Below are 17,232 nucleotides of genomic sequence, written 5' to 3'. Positions count from 1 at the left end.
TAAAATAGAAAATGGCTTTCCTCATTGTTTTCCCAAAACTTATTTCCTATAGATAAGTATACCATATTTGATTTGAGTGGTATGCATATCTGACATGACAACATAACAGCTTCTGCTATGCAAATAAATTACTGTGAGCTTCAGTTCGTGTAAATCGTAATGGTATATATTTCAATCCATCGTCAATGGTCAAATTAAAAATCATCAGTACCAAAGTAGCGATCGCCAAACTCTCCCATCCCTGGTATGACACGGAATTGATCGTTTAGTCCAGCATCAATCTCTGAAGTTACAATTTTCAGAAATGGAAACTGTTTGCATACACGATGTATCCCCTCAGGAGCCTGGAATTAGTGTCATAAAACAAATGCAAAATCACACATTTTAAGCATGGAATTTGAGGAAAGTTAGTTGCAAAGAAAAAAAAAAAAGACAAAATATGTAACTAGCATTTAAGCTAACTCACAGAGATGAGGTTGAGGAATATAATTCGAGACTCTGGAACTCCCTTTCGTGTAAGGAGTTCAATTGCTTGGCTGGCAGAATTACCTGCAAGGAAGCAAACAAGGCTGTCTCATACTTAGCCACATAAATGCATCACTCACAAGGGGAAATGCACTAACTGATAGTGGTACTGTAATGCTTTTAGTTTCCTTGGATCCATAGATGATTATAGGTTCTTAAACTTTAAGACTTAATTTTAGACAATAAACGGTTAGAATAGTTTTCTATAGATGATAAGTGGAATAATATAAATGCATGTAAACAGTAACAAAGGTCACCTGTTGCTAGAACTGGATCCATGAGGAGGACATGCCGTTCTGAAATATCTTTTGGAAGCTTCTCATATATAAGCTGGATGATGTAAGAGGAAGGAGAGGAATTATGTAGGGGGAACTCCATTTCACCTTGAAGAATAAAAACCAATACACATTTCAAATATATGTGACACCTGTTTTTTGTTATCACCAGTACGATGGATGAGGATTTTTCCTATCTTGATTCCTTTGCAGCATGCACGCAATGCATTCTCCATACTTTCCCCACTGAAATATAAACAATAAAGAAGACTAGTTGCATATTGTTTCTTTTAGGGAATATTTGGACAGAATAAAACATAAATTCTTGGATCAAACAAAGATACGTTCTACCCTGATCCAATATCAAAGAGCCCCAGGAAGCTCCTAAAGTTAAAAGAATTTATATAACCAAGTCTTAAAATACAAATAGAAAGAAATTCACGATTGCCGCTTAAATGTAACCTGTGGTTAAAATTAAACAGCACTAAATTCTAAGCTCACCTTCGAATAACGGAAACTCCACATAATTTCTTGCAAAAGTCAACTCCGGTATACACTGATCCTGGAATAGGACTAGATACTGTAAGTGATTTGCAGCAGAGTTTGATATAGCAGTATCAATTACCAATCAGATAATAAGGATTGCAGTTTTTCCTGTGACAGGCCCAGCTTGAGCCAGGCATGGTGCAAACTCACATGACTTGAATTATATACTTTTTTAATTTTTAATTTTTTTTTTGTTTCCATAATATGAAATTTTGATTGTACTTTTTTTTTTCTCCCCTCGCCCTCAAACACACCTGTAGGAGTGATTACTTGCTTCTCTGTAAAAGGCAAGTAGCCAAGACCATGTTCCACTACCTGAAATATTTATAATTTTTAGTATATGTTAGACACAAATGGATATACAAATTGAAGGTCCTCAAGATAACCAGTTTCTACATACCAGACGTATTAAACGATCTGAATAAAAAACAAAATCATGCTTTGTTATTTCCTTGTCACGAATCAGAGTGTGCATGCCTCTTATCTGTAAAACCAATCCTAACATTATATAAGGAAAAATATAATGAAGCTTGATTTGAGAAAAGTAGGAAATTCAAGCACACACTATGCATGTGGACTCTATCCCAGGTAATCATTGTTCCAATCTTCCTGTCTCAAAACATGTTATATCTCTTAATGCAGCTGATTAGAATTATGATCATTAGAATTAATATTACACCTCCTAAAGTTATCAGACTACTACCCACTCAGAGGTTGCAACCAGTTTAACTCAGACCAAGGTATGACCATATTAGGTGGTGACTGCAGTGCACAAAAGATTGGCTGCTGTGTGGAGCACTCCTGATATCTTTTATGTTAATTAGTTTGTGTCAAATTGTGGTTTACTGATCAAATAAAAATTTTTGTGTCAATTTGTAGTTTCAGTTTTGTTGGTTTTGTCCAGTATGAACAATGTTCTGTAAAACATTTATCCTATTAGGTGACAGAAAGAAGAAAAGGATGATGATAAATACCTGGAATGTAGACTGAATCACATTCAAATTGGGATATATCTTGCAGAGGTTATGCTGACCAAGCTTTGTGCGGATATGTTGCACAATTAAATCAATTGCAACATGATTGTCGCCACCCCGGGGTATGATGACATCAGCATATTTCTTTGATGGAAGAATGAAACCATCAAAAGCAGGCTTGACAAACTTTGAATACTGCACAATTGATGAAACACTAAGAAACTAATTTTTCCAAGCAAATGATTGATCTCATTCAAAATCAAAATCCAAACCCAGAAGATTAAACTTAGAAAAACTTTTGTCACCCACAATTGCAGAATGCAATGCCACAAGCAAGATAACAGTAGCTAGATGCATCCTTGAACACTGCAGCTCATTAATGAAGAATACTGTAACTAAGCTTTCAGAAAACTTTTGCCACTTCTGGTCCTTCCAAAATTGTATTAAAATCAGAATATTTTGATTCCCATAGCTCAATTCCAACCCAACAGGCAAATTATTGTTTACTCTAGTTAAACTTAAAATAAATTGAAAACATGACTGTTTGCATAATTTGATTCCTATTACCTTGTTTTGAAGTAACTAAATTGTTACTCTTATATGGATACGCATATGTCATACAGTAAGCAAAATTGCAAATAGGAGAAAACTAATTTTACAATAAGTTATATAATTGATCATTTCCCGGCTTATGACAGTGCCAATTAGTCCTATCATAACCAATAGCCTGTGTATCCTTTTTCAAATTTCTATTTTCACAGAGGAGCATGTAAAGATAAAACTTAAATCAATAAAAAAAACATAAAAACTTTAGGAGATGCATTTTTCGTTTCATAATTAAAAAGAAAAGAAAAGAAGAGATGCATCATCTTCAATATTCAAGCTTTGTCTTAATTTATGCTGCATGATCATGACCATTTGTGCAGTTCATCGGGCTCCAAACCTTCAGAAATGCATGTAATGCTGTTTCTGGTTGTAGGACCTGCATGACATTTATCATACCTGGCCTAACTACATTACATTCTTTCATTTATTTAAACACCTGCTCAAGCCTCTCAGATGTTTTCTCAAGAAACCATCCCAGCCCTGATATTTCTCAATACGCTCAGTTCAATATGTTGTGTCAATTTAATTTTATAAAAGGATAAATGATTCTTGCCTGTTCAAGAACAGAGTGTACATCTCTACCTCTGTCAACTGTGTCACGCTTTATTCTTCGGGCAAGCCTTACATCAGCATCTAGATAAGAATGTAAGGACAGTAAGATAGCTAATGAGAGGAAAACAAATTTGCACTTTGACAGTGCTTTGAATAGAAAAGTTAACAGCACAGAACTTGCTGCCATATATCAACTAAATGGTAACAAAGTTACAAGTCTGTATAGCAATATGCTCAGTTCCAAGACAATAGTTATATCATGGACACCAGGACAGATTACCAGCAATCAAAGCTTCACAAGTTTAACAAGATATAAGGAAAGAAACCTGCATCAACGAAAATCTTCATATTCATCAAGTTGCGGACACGTTGATCATGAAAAACCAATATTCCTTCCAATATGATTACATCAGATGCATTGACCTACCAAGATATGACCAAACAAAAGAAAATGAAAGTTAATTAGCTGGCCAATAGTGCAGACCATTGAATTGATTTAGATTTTTTTGGATCAGTAAGAATTAAGTAAATTGAAAGATGAAAATAGAGATTCGCAGTATACAGGAAGTATACTACTAAAAAGATAGCATTAGATAGCAGGTATGCTTGCAAAATCCACAGCAATATGTGTCACCCATTACATTATCAGTTCCACTTTTAATTTTTTCTAACTGCATTAGCTTGTTACAAAAGCCATTGCCTCAAATATTTGAGCAAATCCTAACAAGAGTATAAACTTATATCAACTGGAACTACAATAGTTTTCATAAGACAAAAGAACTACCTGTCGAAAACGGTCAGAGAATCGCTGATGATTCTTAAAATCATATATTGGAACTTGAACAGACTGACCAGATTTGAGCTTGCCAATACACTCTAAAAGTTGTTCTGTGTCAAATGCATCTATAAAGAAACCAGATATATTTTAATAGAATGACAAATTTGTAACTAATATAGGGTACAGTCAACAATTATTCAAAGCCTGCATTGCTCTTAATCCATGATTAACTTACCAGGGTGATCAAAATTATACTCGTGTACATGTTTTAATTCTTCATCTGTTAAACCACGGTAGAATGAGTCCTACGAAATTCATCACAAAATTTATTAAGAAACTAAAAGAATATACTCTTTTCAAAATACTAACAAAGAGCATAATCCCATCCAAGAGGGTAAGAAGATGAAAACTTTCATAGAGCCAATAAAGCAAAATTAGGCAATTTCATGAGATTCAAAACTCTGTGACACAACACAAAATATAGCAAGATTTTACCTGCTGTTCTTATGTTACTATGATTCACTGATTTATAACATGTGGAATACATTATAGACAATAAGATTTCAATTCTATTAACCTTCTTTGCTAAGTTACCTTCAATACAATATTCTCATCTATAAAATTCAAAAACTCATTCCTTTATAGTATCACTTTTTAACAAGTAACAAATACAATCTTTGAAAATTCATGAAGTCAAAACTACAAAGTGATTACTCAAGCAATGAGTAATGAATAATCAAAGGAGTTCAGAAGAAAAATACAAATATGCACCTGATTGACTAGCACAACCCTATGATCATGGAGTTGTTGAATCATCATGTCACATACTGTAGTCTTGCCTGATGCTGTACCTCCCGAGACCCCTGAAATTTCCAAACGTATATATATTATATATATATATATATTTTTATTTTTAGTATCACATCCATGCCTAGAGCTCATTTGCAAATAAAAATTGGAAAAAAAAATACTAAAACTACTAAAATAAAAAGGGTGTCACATGAAATATACATGAGTTTGTAAAATTAATATAATACTACAATAAAATTTGTAATACCTTCAATGACAACTTATAAAAATTACAAAAATTACGTTGTGTTTTCACGTAGCATAAATTGCATTAATCACTAAGTAGAAAAATATTAGTATTCAAAAGTTAAAGCTATGTTCTTCACAATTTTCCAATTAATCAATAAAAAATAATAAAGTCAAAACCGGAAAACGACAAACCAAAAAAAAAAAAAAACAAGGAAGTACGTAGATTTGAGTTTGTGTTCTCCGAGGTTGTTTGGTCGGTCCTAAAACTAACCGTAAAATAACAGAATAAAATTATTAGTATTATATATAGTATTCATAGAATAATAACAATATATACATATTATATTACCAATGACGAAGGGCTGTTTGGGAGGATTGATAGGGTCACCGGGGGATCCAGGGGAGGAGCATGAACCGCGGTCGGAAGAAAGTGGTGACGTGGTGGTGGTGGTGGCGGTGGGGCCGAGAATAAGGCCATCGGAACTCAAACCGGAGAGGTGTGGACCGGAGGAGGTGACAGTATTCCATTGCAATGTTATTATTGTTATTATTATCATTGCAATTCCATCACTCATATCTCATTTTTCTTAACTCATATCTCAAAAATGGTGCCCACGCATAAGAACTCTGTTTGGCTCAATTTCCCTCACTCGGTTCCTTAACTCAATCCTAAGTTTTTTTTAACTCATAATCCGGAAACTGAGTTAAGAGAAAATGTTGTTTTCAAAACACCAAAACTGAGTTTCAGTGGCAAGCCCGTTAATACTCACCAACCTGTGGGGCCCACGGCAGAGTCTTGTCCCATCAGATTGACCTTTCTCACATGCTCTCCAACGGTCACATGCCTCTCTCATCACTCTCATCAGATCACCTCTCAAAGAACATTTCATACTCTCTTCTCCTCTCCCAAACCCACAGTGCGTCCTCACGGCTGACCAAGCTCCGACGTCTTCCCGACCGTTGAAGCTCCAGCGCCGGCCTTTGAACTTGACCAGCTTGGCCTCGCCATGACCTTAAGCAAGACCCTTTGCTCCTCTAGAGCCTCAAGACCGACCCGTTTCTGTCAAGAGGTACCCACGATCCTTCCCCCTTCAGCTTCTCTTCTCCGTTTCCTTAATGTTTTATTTATTTTCTTCTCCATTTTGAATGCTCTGCAATGTGAATGTTTGGCCGGATCCGTGGGTATTGCTTTTTTTATTTTTTGGGGTTTAGAACTGAAAAAAACAAAACATTGGTCGTGGGTTTACCTTTTGTGAATTTTTTTTTGGGATTTGAACGTTCTCTGCTGTGAAGTTTGGCCGGATCCGTGGGTATTGCTGGAATGGGGTTTACAACCCCCTCATTTGTTGTATAAAAATATTAAAATGTAGTTTGTGGGATGGTTGACTGTTTAACAAAATGATTTGATCCATGTTTAACAAAGTATTTTTCACATGCTTAACAAAATAACTTTTACACGTTTAACAACATTATTCCCTTGCTGCTGCTACTTAGATCCGTGGGATGCTAGTTCAAATTTTTTACATTTGACCATTTTTTGAGTTTTGTGGTTCTGTATACAGTATTTGATAATGTTGTGTGCTTTTCGGATAATTGTTTGTGGTGGTTGGTGAGAGTTTCATTGTACTAAAATATTGCCATTGAAATGGGTTCCCTGTGGTTTTTGTTTTTTTATTTTTTCGGATGCTATGTTTTTGTTTTGTTTATTTGTTCTTCCTCTGCACTTGCTGGAATTTTGGGGGTACAAAGCATGATTTGCACATAATCAAATAGGATGCCATATACCTGTCACCTATATTGGCATTACATACATAACCTTCGATTTTGTTGTTATAAAGTGTTGCTTACATGGTCTTGGATTGGTGTAAGATGGCTGGGGATTTGAGAACGTGGGATGATGATTGTGTTGATGAGGTATGCGATATTGTGTTTAGGGAATTCTTGGTCGGTAATTTTGCGCAAGGTGTTCCTCGTGACCTGGTGTGGGATGTGATCACCCAAACTCTCAACTCTCGTACTAGGAAGGATTTTCACAAGAGGCAAGTTATGATCCGGTTCTGTTGTCTCCAAAGGTGGTATTGCCAAGCAAGGGGAGTTCATAGGTTTGCAAGGTCCAGGCATGGGGGATGATTTGTCTTAGTAAGAGACAGACTTATATTGCTGAAGTATTGTAGTGCATGTACCTTTTGTTTATGCTAACTTATTTTGTTCCCTCTATGGTCTGTACACTGGTATGGTGTTGTTAGCATCTATTTTAGCATGTACTAAGTAATGGGTATTATTGACTAGTAAGGTGGTAAATCGATGCTTCAGTGTTTTGGCTTTTTCTTTGTTACATGGGGACAATGTATATGTTTAACCGTCTGGCAGTGGCATATTTTGATTCTATGGTGTACGAACATTTTGTACTACTTCTCAATTTAGAATTCCGTAACTTACTTGGTAGTTTTCCCACTGAACATTGTATCATATTTGTTTATTTGCCTATCATCTGTATATAGTGTTCTGCTTACCGTGTGAGATATTTGAATTAGATGGCACATGAATCGCAAGATGCGAGTAACAAACTGTGGCCTCCCCATGTAGAACATATATTTATTGAGATAATGTTGGAGGAACAAATAAAGGGTAATATGGAGAACGGTGTCTTTAAGGGCCCTATGTGGCAATCAATGACCAATGAACTTAATAACCGAATGGGTAAAAATTTCACGTCTAAGAATTTTTTCCAAAGGCACAATAGGCTCCAGCAGAAACAACACAAGTGGAGTCAGCTGCTGAAGCACACGGGCTTGGGTTGGGATGAGACCACCCAAACAGTTACTGGTCCGGGTGAGGTTTGGGCACATGTGGTGGCGGTATGTTACTTAATGCATTTCACGTTCCCTTGTTAATTGTGTATGTATTGCCATTGTTGTGATTATTAAGGAGAAGGGGGAGGGGTACATTTTAATTGAAATCTGTTAACAAAACTGAGATTGCCATTTGAATAAATTTTTGCATTGTCACGCCCTTTTCCAATATTTTATTCCTTATTATATTACAATATTTTTTGTTAGTAATGATTTAATAAATGAATTAGACCAAATCAATCGATCCATTTTTTTATACTATGTTTGGAATGGATACGTTTTTTTTTAATTTTATAACGTGATTATATTTGCATTGTTACACTATGATACCATATTGTACTTCATTTATTACATTTATTTCTAGTTTTAGATCTACCAATAATAAGTCCTTGTGTATGGCTGATTATTGTTGATGTGTCATATGTTCTTGTAGGGAGATCGGGGTGCAGCAAACTTGTGGAAGAAAGGATGCCCAGACTATGACAAATTGAAGCAGTTGTTTGCCTTGAGTACTACAACTGGGCACCTTCAGATATCTTCAAACACTCCTGCCTTGACCAGCGACGAAGAGCGTGCCCTGGAGGAAGAGCTTGCTAATGATGGTGCTGTCACCCATGTTTATGAAGATTGTTACACTCCCAACTTGGAGAGTATACCTCTATCTACGGAGGAAACTGGAGTTGATGACCAAACCCAAGCTGCTGGCAAACGTCCTATGCAAGACACAAGTGCCAAGGGTAAGAAGGTGTCAAAGAAAGCAGACAAAGTAAGTGAGATGACTGTGGCCCTAAAGGAGTACACCGCAATGACAAGGGAGAGGTATAGCAGTAAGAAGGGCAAGTCCAGTGGCACCTTTGAACAATTCGCTCAGTTCGCAGCTGAAGATGATCCTTGATCTCTAGGGAAAGCTATTGCGGTGCTTAATCAGTATGAGGACATAGGGAACAAGGCATATGTCAAAATCTCAAAAGCTCTCCAGCAAAAGGATAATAGGGTGGTGTTTATGGGTATGTCAGAGCATAGGAGGAAGACATGGATGAATTGTTAACCCGGAGGATTGATTTTGTGACTTAATTTATTATGTTGTAGTCGTAGTATATGTATTTTTCTTTCTAGGTGCAGACATTATAGTATTGTGGTGGTGTAGTATGTGGTCTTTTATTATGTTCTAAACTATGGATTATTGTGGGTTTGGTTTTTTTTTTTTAGCATCACTGGGATGCTATGTTGAATTGGTTGCGGTTTTTTATTTATTTATTTTAGACATAATGGGATGCTACATTGAACAACTTGCGGTTTTTATATTGTTAGATATAATGGGATGCTATGTTGATTAGTTTGTGGTTTTTTCGATGTTGGATATAATGGGATGCTATGTTGAATGGGTGGCATTTTTATTTTTATTTTTGAATCAGATGCTCTGATGAATAGCTTCATGTTTTTTTCATGGAATTTGAATATAATGACATGCTACGTTGATGTGAACTTTGTTGAGTTGAGTTATTTCTATTTTGCTTAATGCGTACATCACATACTTGAAGAGTGTGTTATTGCAGTGTGTAGGTTGCAATGGCGTCAGGGGCTGAATGGTTAGATGCATTCCTGCCTTATAACTTTGACGATTCATACTTCGATAACGTTAATGTGGATGCTCTCTCTGGATTTACTAACGAAGAGAACTCGAATTCAGAGAGTGATAGCAAAGATGAAGCAGAATTTGATAGCGAAGATGAAGCAGAATTTGATTTTGTGAATCCTATAGTCGGGGAGATGTTTGCCTATATGCAACGACATTATGATAAACAGCCCATGCGTACAAGTGTCCTGATGGGGAATGGATACATGGAAGAATTGGAAGAAGGTAATCCTCAGAAGTGGTTTGAGATGTTTCGCATGACACGCCCATCGCTGCTTCATTTAGTGGATGAATTGTGTGGCCATGGTTATTTGAGAGATGGGCAGGGTGATGTAGGTTGCACGCAGGCGGTAGCCATGTTTTTGTACATAATTGGTCACAACACCCGAATGAGATGTGTTGCAGACAGGTTTCAACACTCAACTGAAACGATCTCGCGCCACTTCCGCAGGGTGTTGCGAGTTGTTCACTCATATGCGAAACACCTGATTAAACCGGATCCAAATGTAGATGGCCTCCCCGGACATATTTAAGTGAACAAGTACTGGCCAAGGTTCGAGGTAATATTATTCCAGTAGTTAGTACTAAGTTGGGTCCTAACTTAATTTTCTATGTAGATGATATTGTTGATGTGTCTTATTTTATTATGTTTTACTAATTTCCATGTGTAGAAATGTGTTGGGGCAATTGATGGCACCCACGTCAGTGCTCGGCCCCCTTCAAACACGACACACGTGTACAGGAGTTGCAAGTCTACCGTAACCACAAACGTATTATGCGTGTGTAACATGGACATGCAGTTCACTTATATTCATGCTGGGTGGGAGGGTAGTGCTAATGACTCGTGGGTGTTGGATGAAGTGATTAGTGACCCAAAGCATGGATTCCCATGGCCACCAACAGGTATCATAATTGCATTTGTGTTTGAGTAAATTATTTGTACTAATTATGATTATTGTTACGAATACCACAACGTTTATTGTTGGTCGCGTATAGGGTCATACTACTTGGTGGATTCGGGCTTTCCTATCGGCACTTGTTTCCTTCCACCGCACAAGTCAACTAGGTACCATGCTTAGGAGTTCCGTTCAAGTAATAGACAACCATCAACAAAGAAAGAGTTGTACAACTATAGGCACTCCTCGTTGCGGATGGTTATTGAGCAATCTTTTAGAGTGTTGAAGGCTCGTTTCCCTATTCTTAATTTAATGCCAAACTTTAAGCGTACTAGGCAGCGTTATGTGATTGTTGCATGTTGTGCTCTTCACAATTTCATATGCATGAGTAATCGGGGTGATGAACTCTTCTGCACTTGGGCATCGACACAGGTTGAAGGAACTTCTAGTAGTGGCCTCCCCAGCCATAACACCGAAGCATCTAGTAGTACTGCAACCTAAAGGCATGTACTAGAAATGTCAGAGGCAGTGAAAAGAGTAATGACCTAGTTTAGGGATGACATCACTGATGCTATGTGGGCTGATTACGTGGCCCGTCGGCATTGATTGACCACATTTTTATGTTGTATTACATTTATCTTACATAATGTTGTATAGAATTTATCATAGGAAATGTTGCAGTGTTAGTTCAACTATTTCTGAACCTTCACTCATAGGAGAATTATGTTGTATAGAGTTTATCATATGAATTGTTGTAACGTTACTTATTTTCATTTTGAAACCTACATATAATGGAGGACTATATTGGACTGAAGTTATGTACAAAAACGTTGCACCATTTCTTCAAATATAAACGGAGCCTAAATGCAAAGGAGGATTATGTTGTATGGCATTTATGTGCGGAATATCTCCCTAAGTCATTTTATAGATTTTGGAACCCAACATTTAGGTTGGTGCAGCAGATTATATAAATGATTCAGATAATGAATAGAAGTTCTGTCCTTACAAAACACCAGAATATGTACCAACAAACACAACAACAAAAAGAAGCATTGCAAATTTTATCTACAGAAAACATGTCCAGCAACATATAATAGGGCTTACATATGTTTGCTAATATAAATATACAAAGGCTCATGGAAGGCACATTTGCCTTTGTCCATTGCCCCCAAACATGGGCATAACAACAAAATACAACCCAATCATAACCCAAGTCGTAATCAAAGCAATCCACAACTTATGCACTTTCTCCTCAGCACTTCGGAGTGCGACTCTATACTTCTCAGCTCTACGCTTCGCTAAGCGTCCCTGCTCTAATGCTTCTGTCTCTCCTTGATGTGCATTATCCCTTTCATTTTTGGTGGCTTCTGCCTTGGCTGCCAGTCTTGACCACCTTTCCTATACAATTGGGGCTGTTGCACGTCTGCGAGGGCACGTGTCCTTGTCCAACCACCTAAAGAACTTACAAGCCTGGTCAGAGTCCTGCGACAAAATTCATACCATATAGTTGACGGAGAAATTAGATAGCTAAAGAAGTTCAAGTACAAACAACATGGATAAGAGCAAATAATTTTAATACAGACCGGCGACCAGTGTTGACATCCATAAAACCTCCTTCTGAAATTATGGAGGGATAAAGGCGTCCTAAGCACACAACGGCCCATGTCGCACATATGCTAAGTAGACGTCGAGCCGTAACTATTTGCGGAAGACATTGTTTCGATTACCCTAACACAAATGACATAAATATCAACACCATTTCAAGTAAAAGTAAGTTGTAAGATCATGGACTAAAACAGGGTTCAGAGTCATTTCAATGTTTGTATTTGCCTTCTTAATATTGTTGAATTAACCAAGGAAAACTATCATTCCCGGTTCCAACAAGAGAACAAGAGAAATCAAAGTAAAGCGAGCATGAACGTATTAGCAACATAGCTTTTGTTTACACTGAACATGTTTGTCAAACAGCTATTTCAAGACACTCAAAACCTCAAGTGACATGGGTGTGTATGTGTGTGTACTTAAAAGATAGATATTTAACATATATAGACATCATACAATATGCTAGTGTAACAAATCCAAAGGGTACAAACAAAAAAAGACATAACAGTACAACCAAATGGCTTCAATAAGAATACTAAACGCTATTGAATGATTCTTATAAACAATATTATAAGTGATTTTTTAGCCTGAAAATCTAAAAATAGTTTTACAACTCTTCTAATTCATTCCAACCCCTTATTAAAAAAAAAAACATTTGTATTAAAGTTGGAGCATGTCAGATGCATCATATTGTATGTCAACTTAGTCACAGAAGCTTTGTGCATTCAAGTTTCAATGAGAAATCAATGAAACAGTCATGTCTTGTTGAACCCAAGTGGTTGGAACAAACCTAAGCATCTATAAGAGCAACAAATGTCTTTAAAATGAACAATACTCCAAGCTTAGATATGTAGTATGATGATAGTCCAAGAACTACTCCAAATTCAACTTTAGGCAGTTCAATAATATAATTAGTATGTACAAGCAATGGTCCAAGCTTCTATACATGTGTTCAACAATATGATATGAAAGAAAAGAGGATGCTGTTGCCTGTTGGTGAACAAAATATATTCTCCAAAAAGAAAAGTGGATGCACGAAAGGTTCATGCATGTAAAGAGATTGCACAAATCAATCCTATTTTTTGAGAAATAAGCTTGAACAATATTCAGCAGGACTATCAATCCTGTTTTCACAACATCCTTTTTACTTACTTGATTCTTTTAGGAAATATACAAGTAAAGGTGATCATATTGCTACTTAGAAAATAATCAAACAGTTTTATCTCATTCCTCCCAATTTTGGGTCTCAATCAAAAAGTAAGAAAGAGAAATTTGCCAGCATAGGAATTGGTACACAATTCCTTCCAAACTAACTTATTGAGTTGAACTTAATTTTCCTTTTTCCTTAGGGTCGAAAAACATTTTATGTTCAAATGAACAATCTTGTAAAGGTCAAATTAACAATCTTGCATATACCCCTTCAAACACACATAAACAATCTTGCAAAGGTCAAATCCATAATAAATGTATTCAACACCATGGCAGATTTTGGGAACATTATAACATTTATTTCAAGAAATTGCAGATGAAATGGGGGAAAAATTGACATACAATAGTGCCCTTACCTACTGCCGATCACCCTTGCGGAGCAGAGGATGGATGGTGGATGTCTGGGCTCGGTTTCAGGGGCGAAGGTGTGGCGGAGGACGGTGCCATAGCTTCATCTGAGAGGTGATCGCAAGATGCTGGGTTCGCTGTCAGGGATGATGAGGGGGGAAGCTGACAAACGTGGGTCCCATGGTGGCGACGCAGAGAAAAGAGGATGGAGGAGTTTTGAACAGCAGTGGTCGTCGAGTTTGGGAGTTGAGCTTGCGGTGTGAAGGGAGCGTGGTGGCCTAAGTTTATGGTTGGGACTTAAGGGAGGAAAGTGCAAAGCAAATAGAAATAGAGAGGATGCACGCGGGTAACCTAATTGTGTGCACTGCACAGTGGTCAGCCCCTGGGTCCCATAAAAAGGTGAGTTGTTGTGAGTTTTTAGGCAGAAAACTAAAGTGGGTTTTGGTTTCTAAACAAGGGTAAGAGTGTTTTGGGAATTTTTGAGTTATGAGAAATGAGTGATAGGGTGATGAGTGATGAGTTAACACCCACTCAGGAACCAAACAAGGCCGGGATTTTAGAAAATTTCCTGGATTTATTATTTTATTATTTTTGCGGAAACTAAACTATTGGTTTTTTTTTTTCAAAAGTTTTTGAGAGAACAATAATACTTATTAGAACACACACAAAAGTAGTATATATAGTTTTTATAAAAGACTTATAATACATTATATAACCAGAGTACCACTACAAAAGGGCCTAACTTTTGTAGTAGTAGATTGGGCTTATAAGAACTGAAACTCTAACACACAACCAATGTAAGATAAACATTCCTGTTTTTTTTATATAAAAAGAACAATAATACTTATTAGAACTTCAGTTTGAAGAAAATGGCGGGAGGTCAATTTGAAGAAATTGAAAAAGAAAATTATGAAAAAGTTGGATTTGGGCCGTTGGTTCCATGACATAATAATTATATATCGTGCTCCTCATGCAGTTTTCAATGACCAAATTTTCTTCACACCTATATCCATAAAAGGAGACAAGTATGTTAAGATTATATTTGACAGGATAAACTTGACGCCCCAATTAAAAACTACAAAGTTGTATATAAGTGTGAAGCCTTGTATAGTTGTTGGCGGTGAAGATGTGCAGCAAACAACTTTGGAGGGTGATGGAGGGGAAGAATTACAATTAGTACATGTGGATGGTCATCCAACTCTTACTCGATGCACCACAAATGGGGGTTATACACTACCATGTCATAAGACACCAACTCCAATGGAGGTTTATGGATCCAGTTATCAACACAAATATATTCCATCTCTTGGGTGGAAGGCCAAGTCAGCATTGATCATGATAGAGATGAGTATAAAGAGATGATTGGGAGAGATGACTTCTATGAGTATGCTGATCACAATGAAAATGCTGACAATGTTCATAATGATGTTGTGGATGATCATGATGATGATGCTATGGAATTTCATGATGATGATGATGATGTAGGCAATGATATAGGTGTGCAACATGTTACAAATACAATCCCTACCTATAAAGGTCATGGCCCGTCATTCTATGCAAATACTTTGGGATAATATAGTTAATCCTTCAAATGTTGAGATACAATTTCATCGAGTTGGGAGCAGAGAATGAATTTTAGCATAGGGTTGATTTTCCCCAATAAAGAGGCCGTATGCATGAATAGTTTACTTTGTGGACAACAGTAAGAGTTATGTAATTGAGCGGTCAAACCAGCAAAGATTGTGTGTTAAATGCGTGAATGGGTCATGCCCACGGATAGTTTGAGCATTCTCACAGCAGAAACTTAACGGACTATGGGCCGTCACAGTATACAATGGTCCTCAAACTTGTACATCCGTTGGGGTGAACCAAGATGGTAAAATGATGAATTCGAATTTTCTTGTAGGAGAACTTCATAAGTTAGTACTTGAAAATCACACTTACACAATAAAGTATCTCCAAAAGATTATGCACAGAAGGTTTAAACATGAAATTTGTACTATAAGACATGGGATGTGAAGCAAAAGGTAATTGCAAACATACATGGGGATTGGGAAGATTCGTATAAGAAGTTGCAAAAGTTGTTGTTGGCATATAAGGATTCGAATTAAGGTACACAGATGTTTTTTCGATTAATCAACGGGGACATACCTAGTACTATTATATTTAAGGATGTATTCTGGTCTTTCGTTCCTATTGTTGGATTCGCACATTGTAGGCCAGTAACTATTATTGATGGAACTCATCTTTATGGAAAATATAAAGGAAAGTTGTTGATTGCAATGACTATTGATGCTCATAATGACTATTGATGTTCCTATTGTTGGATTCGCACATTGTAGGCCAGTAATATTGATGGAACTCATCTTTATGGAAAATATAAAGGAAAGTTGTTGATTGCAATGACTATTGTTGCTCACAATGAGAGTTTTCCTCTTACCTTTGCGGTTGTGGATGAAGAGACGAGGGCTAGTTGGGGATGGTTTTTAGCTTGCCTTAGGACCGCGATATAGGATGTGGCACCCCCTTCCAGTATTTGCATCATATCTAACTGACATAAAGGTATCATAACATCCATTACATAGTGGCCCCATAATTATGTACCGGTAGATCATTGATATTGCATTAGACATGTAGCTAGCAACTTCAACAGTTAATTTAAGGACCCATTCTTAAAGTCTTTATCCTTGAAAGCTAGATACACTATTTAAGCCCACAAACTTGATAAAATATTGGAATACATTAAAAATGCTTATATCAAATTCAGTAAGAATCCAAATACTAAGAAACTTAAGCCGCACTCATATCTAATGAAGGAGCATTTGTCAATGTGGACATTGTCACATGATCGTGGATTCCGTTATGGGGCAGTGACTATCAATATGTCGGAGTGTTTCAATGGTGTATTGAAAGGTGCACGTGGTCTACCAATATCTGCTTTGGTTGACTACATTTGGTGCAAACTTGTCGTCTATTTCAAATAATTAGCACACAAAATTTTAAGTGGTCTCGAACATGGTTAAGAGTTCAGTAGTTATGCAATGGGTATCTATGATGCAAATTATGTAAAAGGGAATAGACATTTTGTGAGGCCATTTGACTAGCGAAATGGTGTTTATCAAGTTTGCACAACATATAATTCATACAACTTTAAAGGGGAAGACCATAGTCATGAAGTAAAATTACAGGATGACACGTGCACTTATGGCAAATGGGAAATGAATAAGATTCCTTGTTCAAATGTAATTGCAGTTTGCATCAAGGAACGCATCAATGCAATGGTGTATATTTAACCATGTTATAGTTTAAGGCAATGACTTGCCAACTATTCACATGATTTTCGTGTTGTAGCGAGAGGTTGACAACCTAACGTCGTACCCTGACCCCGAGATGTT

At 36.8% G+C, this 17,232-nt stretch overlaps 1 protein-coding gene and 1 pseudogene across 5 annotated transcripts; one reads left to right on the top strand and one right to left on the bottom strand.

Moving 5' to 3' along the window:
- On the bottom strand, positions 1-5,846 carry LOC142608053 (uridine/cytidine kinase UKL1, chloroplastic-like; annotated as a pseudogene).
- A 165-nt stretch (positions 5,847-6,011) lies between these two features.
- On the top strand, positions 6,012-11,516 carry LOC142608054 (L10-interacting MYB domain-containing protein-like). 5 transcript variants are annotated; one of them, XR_012839416.1, is made up of 6 exons: positions 6,122-6,364; positions 7,229-8,152; positions 8,580-9,153; positions 9,703-10,342; positions 10,454-10,685; positions 10,779-11,516. XR_012839416.1 is itself a non-coding variant. In XM_075779757.1 (3 exons), the coding sequence occupies exons 2-3, from the start codon at positions 7,829-7,831 to the stop codon at positions 9,039-9,041; spliced, it is 786 nt and encodes a 261-aa protein (XP_075635872.1). In that variant the 5' UTR covers positions 6,122-6,364; positions 7,229-7,828; the 3' UTR covers positions 9,042-9,536. The 5 variants fall into 5 exon arrangements, 3 of the variants coding, with proteins under 3 accessions (XP_075635872.1, XP_075635873.1, XP_075635874.1); XR_012839417.1 differs by lacking the exons at positions 9,703-10,342; positions 10,454-10,685; positions 10,779-11,516 and having other exon boundaries at positions 6,012-6,364; positions 7,229-7,433; positions 8,580-9,536; XM_075779757.1 differs by lacking the exons at positions 9,703-10,342; positions 10,454-10,685; positions 10,779-11,516 and having other exon boundaries at positions 8,580-9,536.
- Positions 11,517-17,232: the final 5,716 nt, after the last annotated feature.

Source organism: Castanea sativa, chromosome 8, assembly GCF_040712315.1.
Source record: "Castanea sativa cultivar Marrone di Chiusa Pesio chromosome 8, ASM4071231v1".
In the NCBI taxonomy this organism is placed as follows: domain Eukaryota; kingdom Viridiplantae; phylum Streptophyta; class Magnoliopsida; order Fagales; family Fagaceae; genus Castanea; species Castanea sativa.
Note: the sequence above shows the minus strand (reverse complement) of the source record. Positions and strands in the feature narration are given on the sequence as shown.

What these genes read in the sequence shown, in the direction of transcription:
- LOC142608054 (XM_075779757.1), top strand. Translation starts at nt 7,829, where the DNA reads ATGGCACATGAATCGCAAGATGCGAGTAACAAACTGTGGCCTCCCCAT. An exon ending in TTTGGGCACATGTGGTGGCG is followed by an intron (nt 8,153 to 8,579) that starts GTATGTTACTTA and finishes ATGTTCTTGTAG; the next exon opens with GGAGATCGGGGTGCAGCAAA.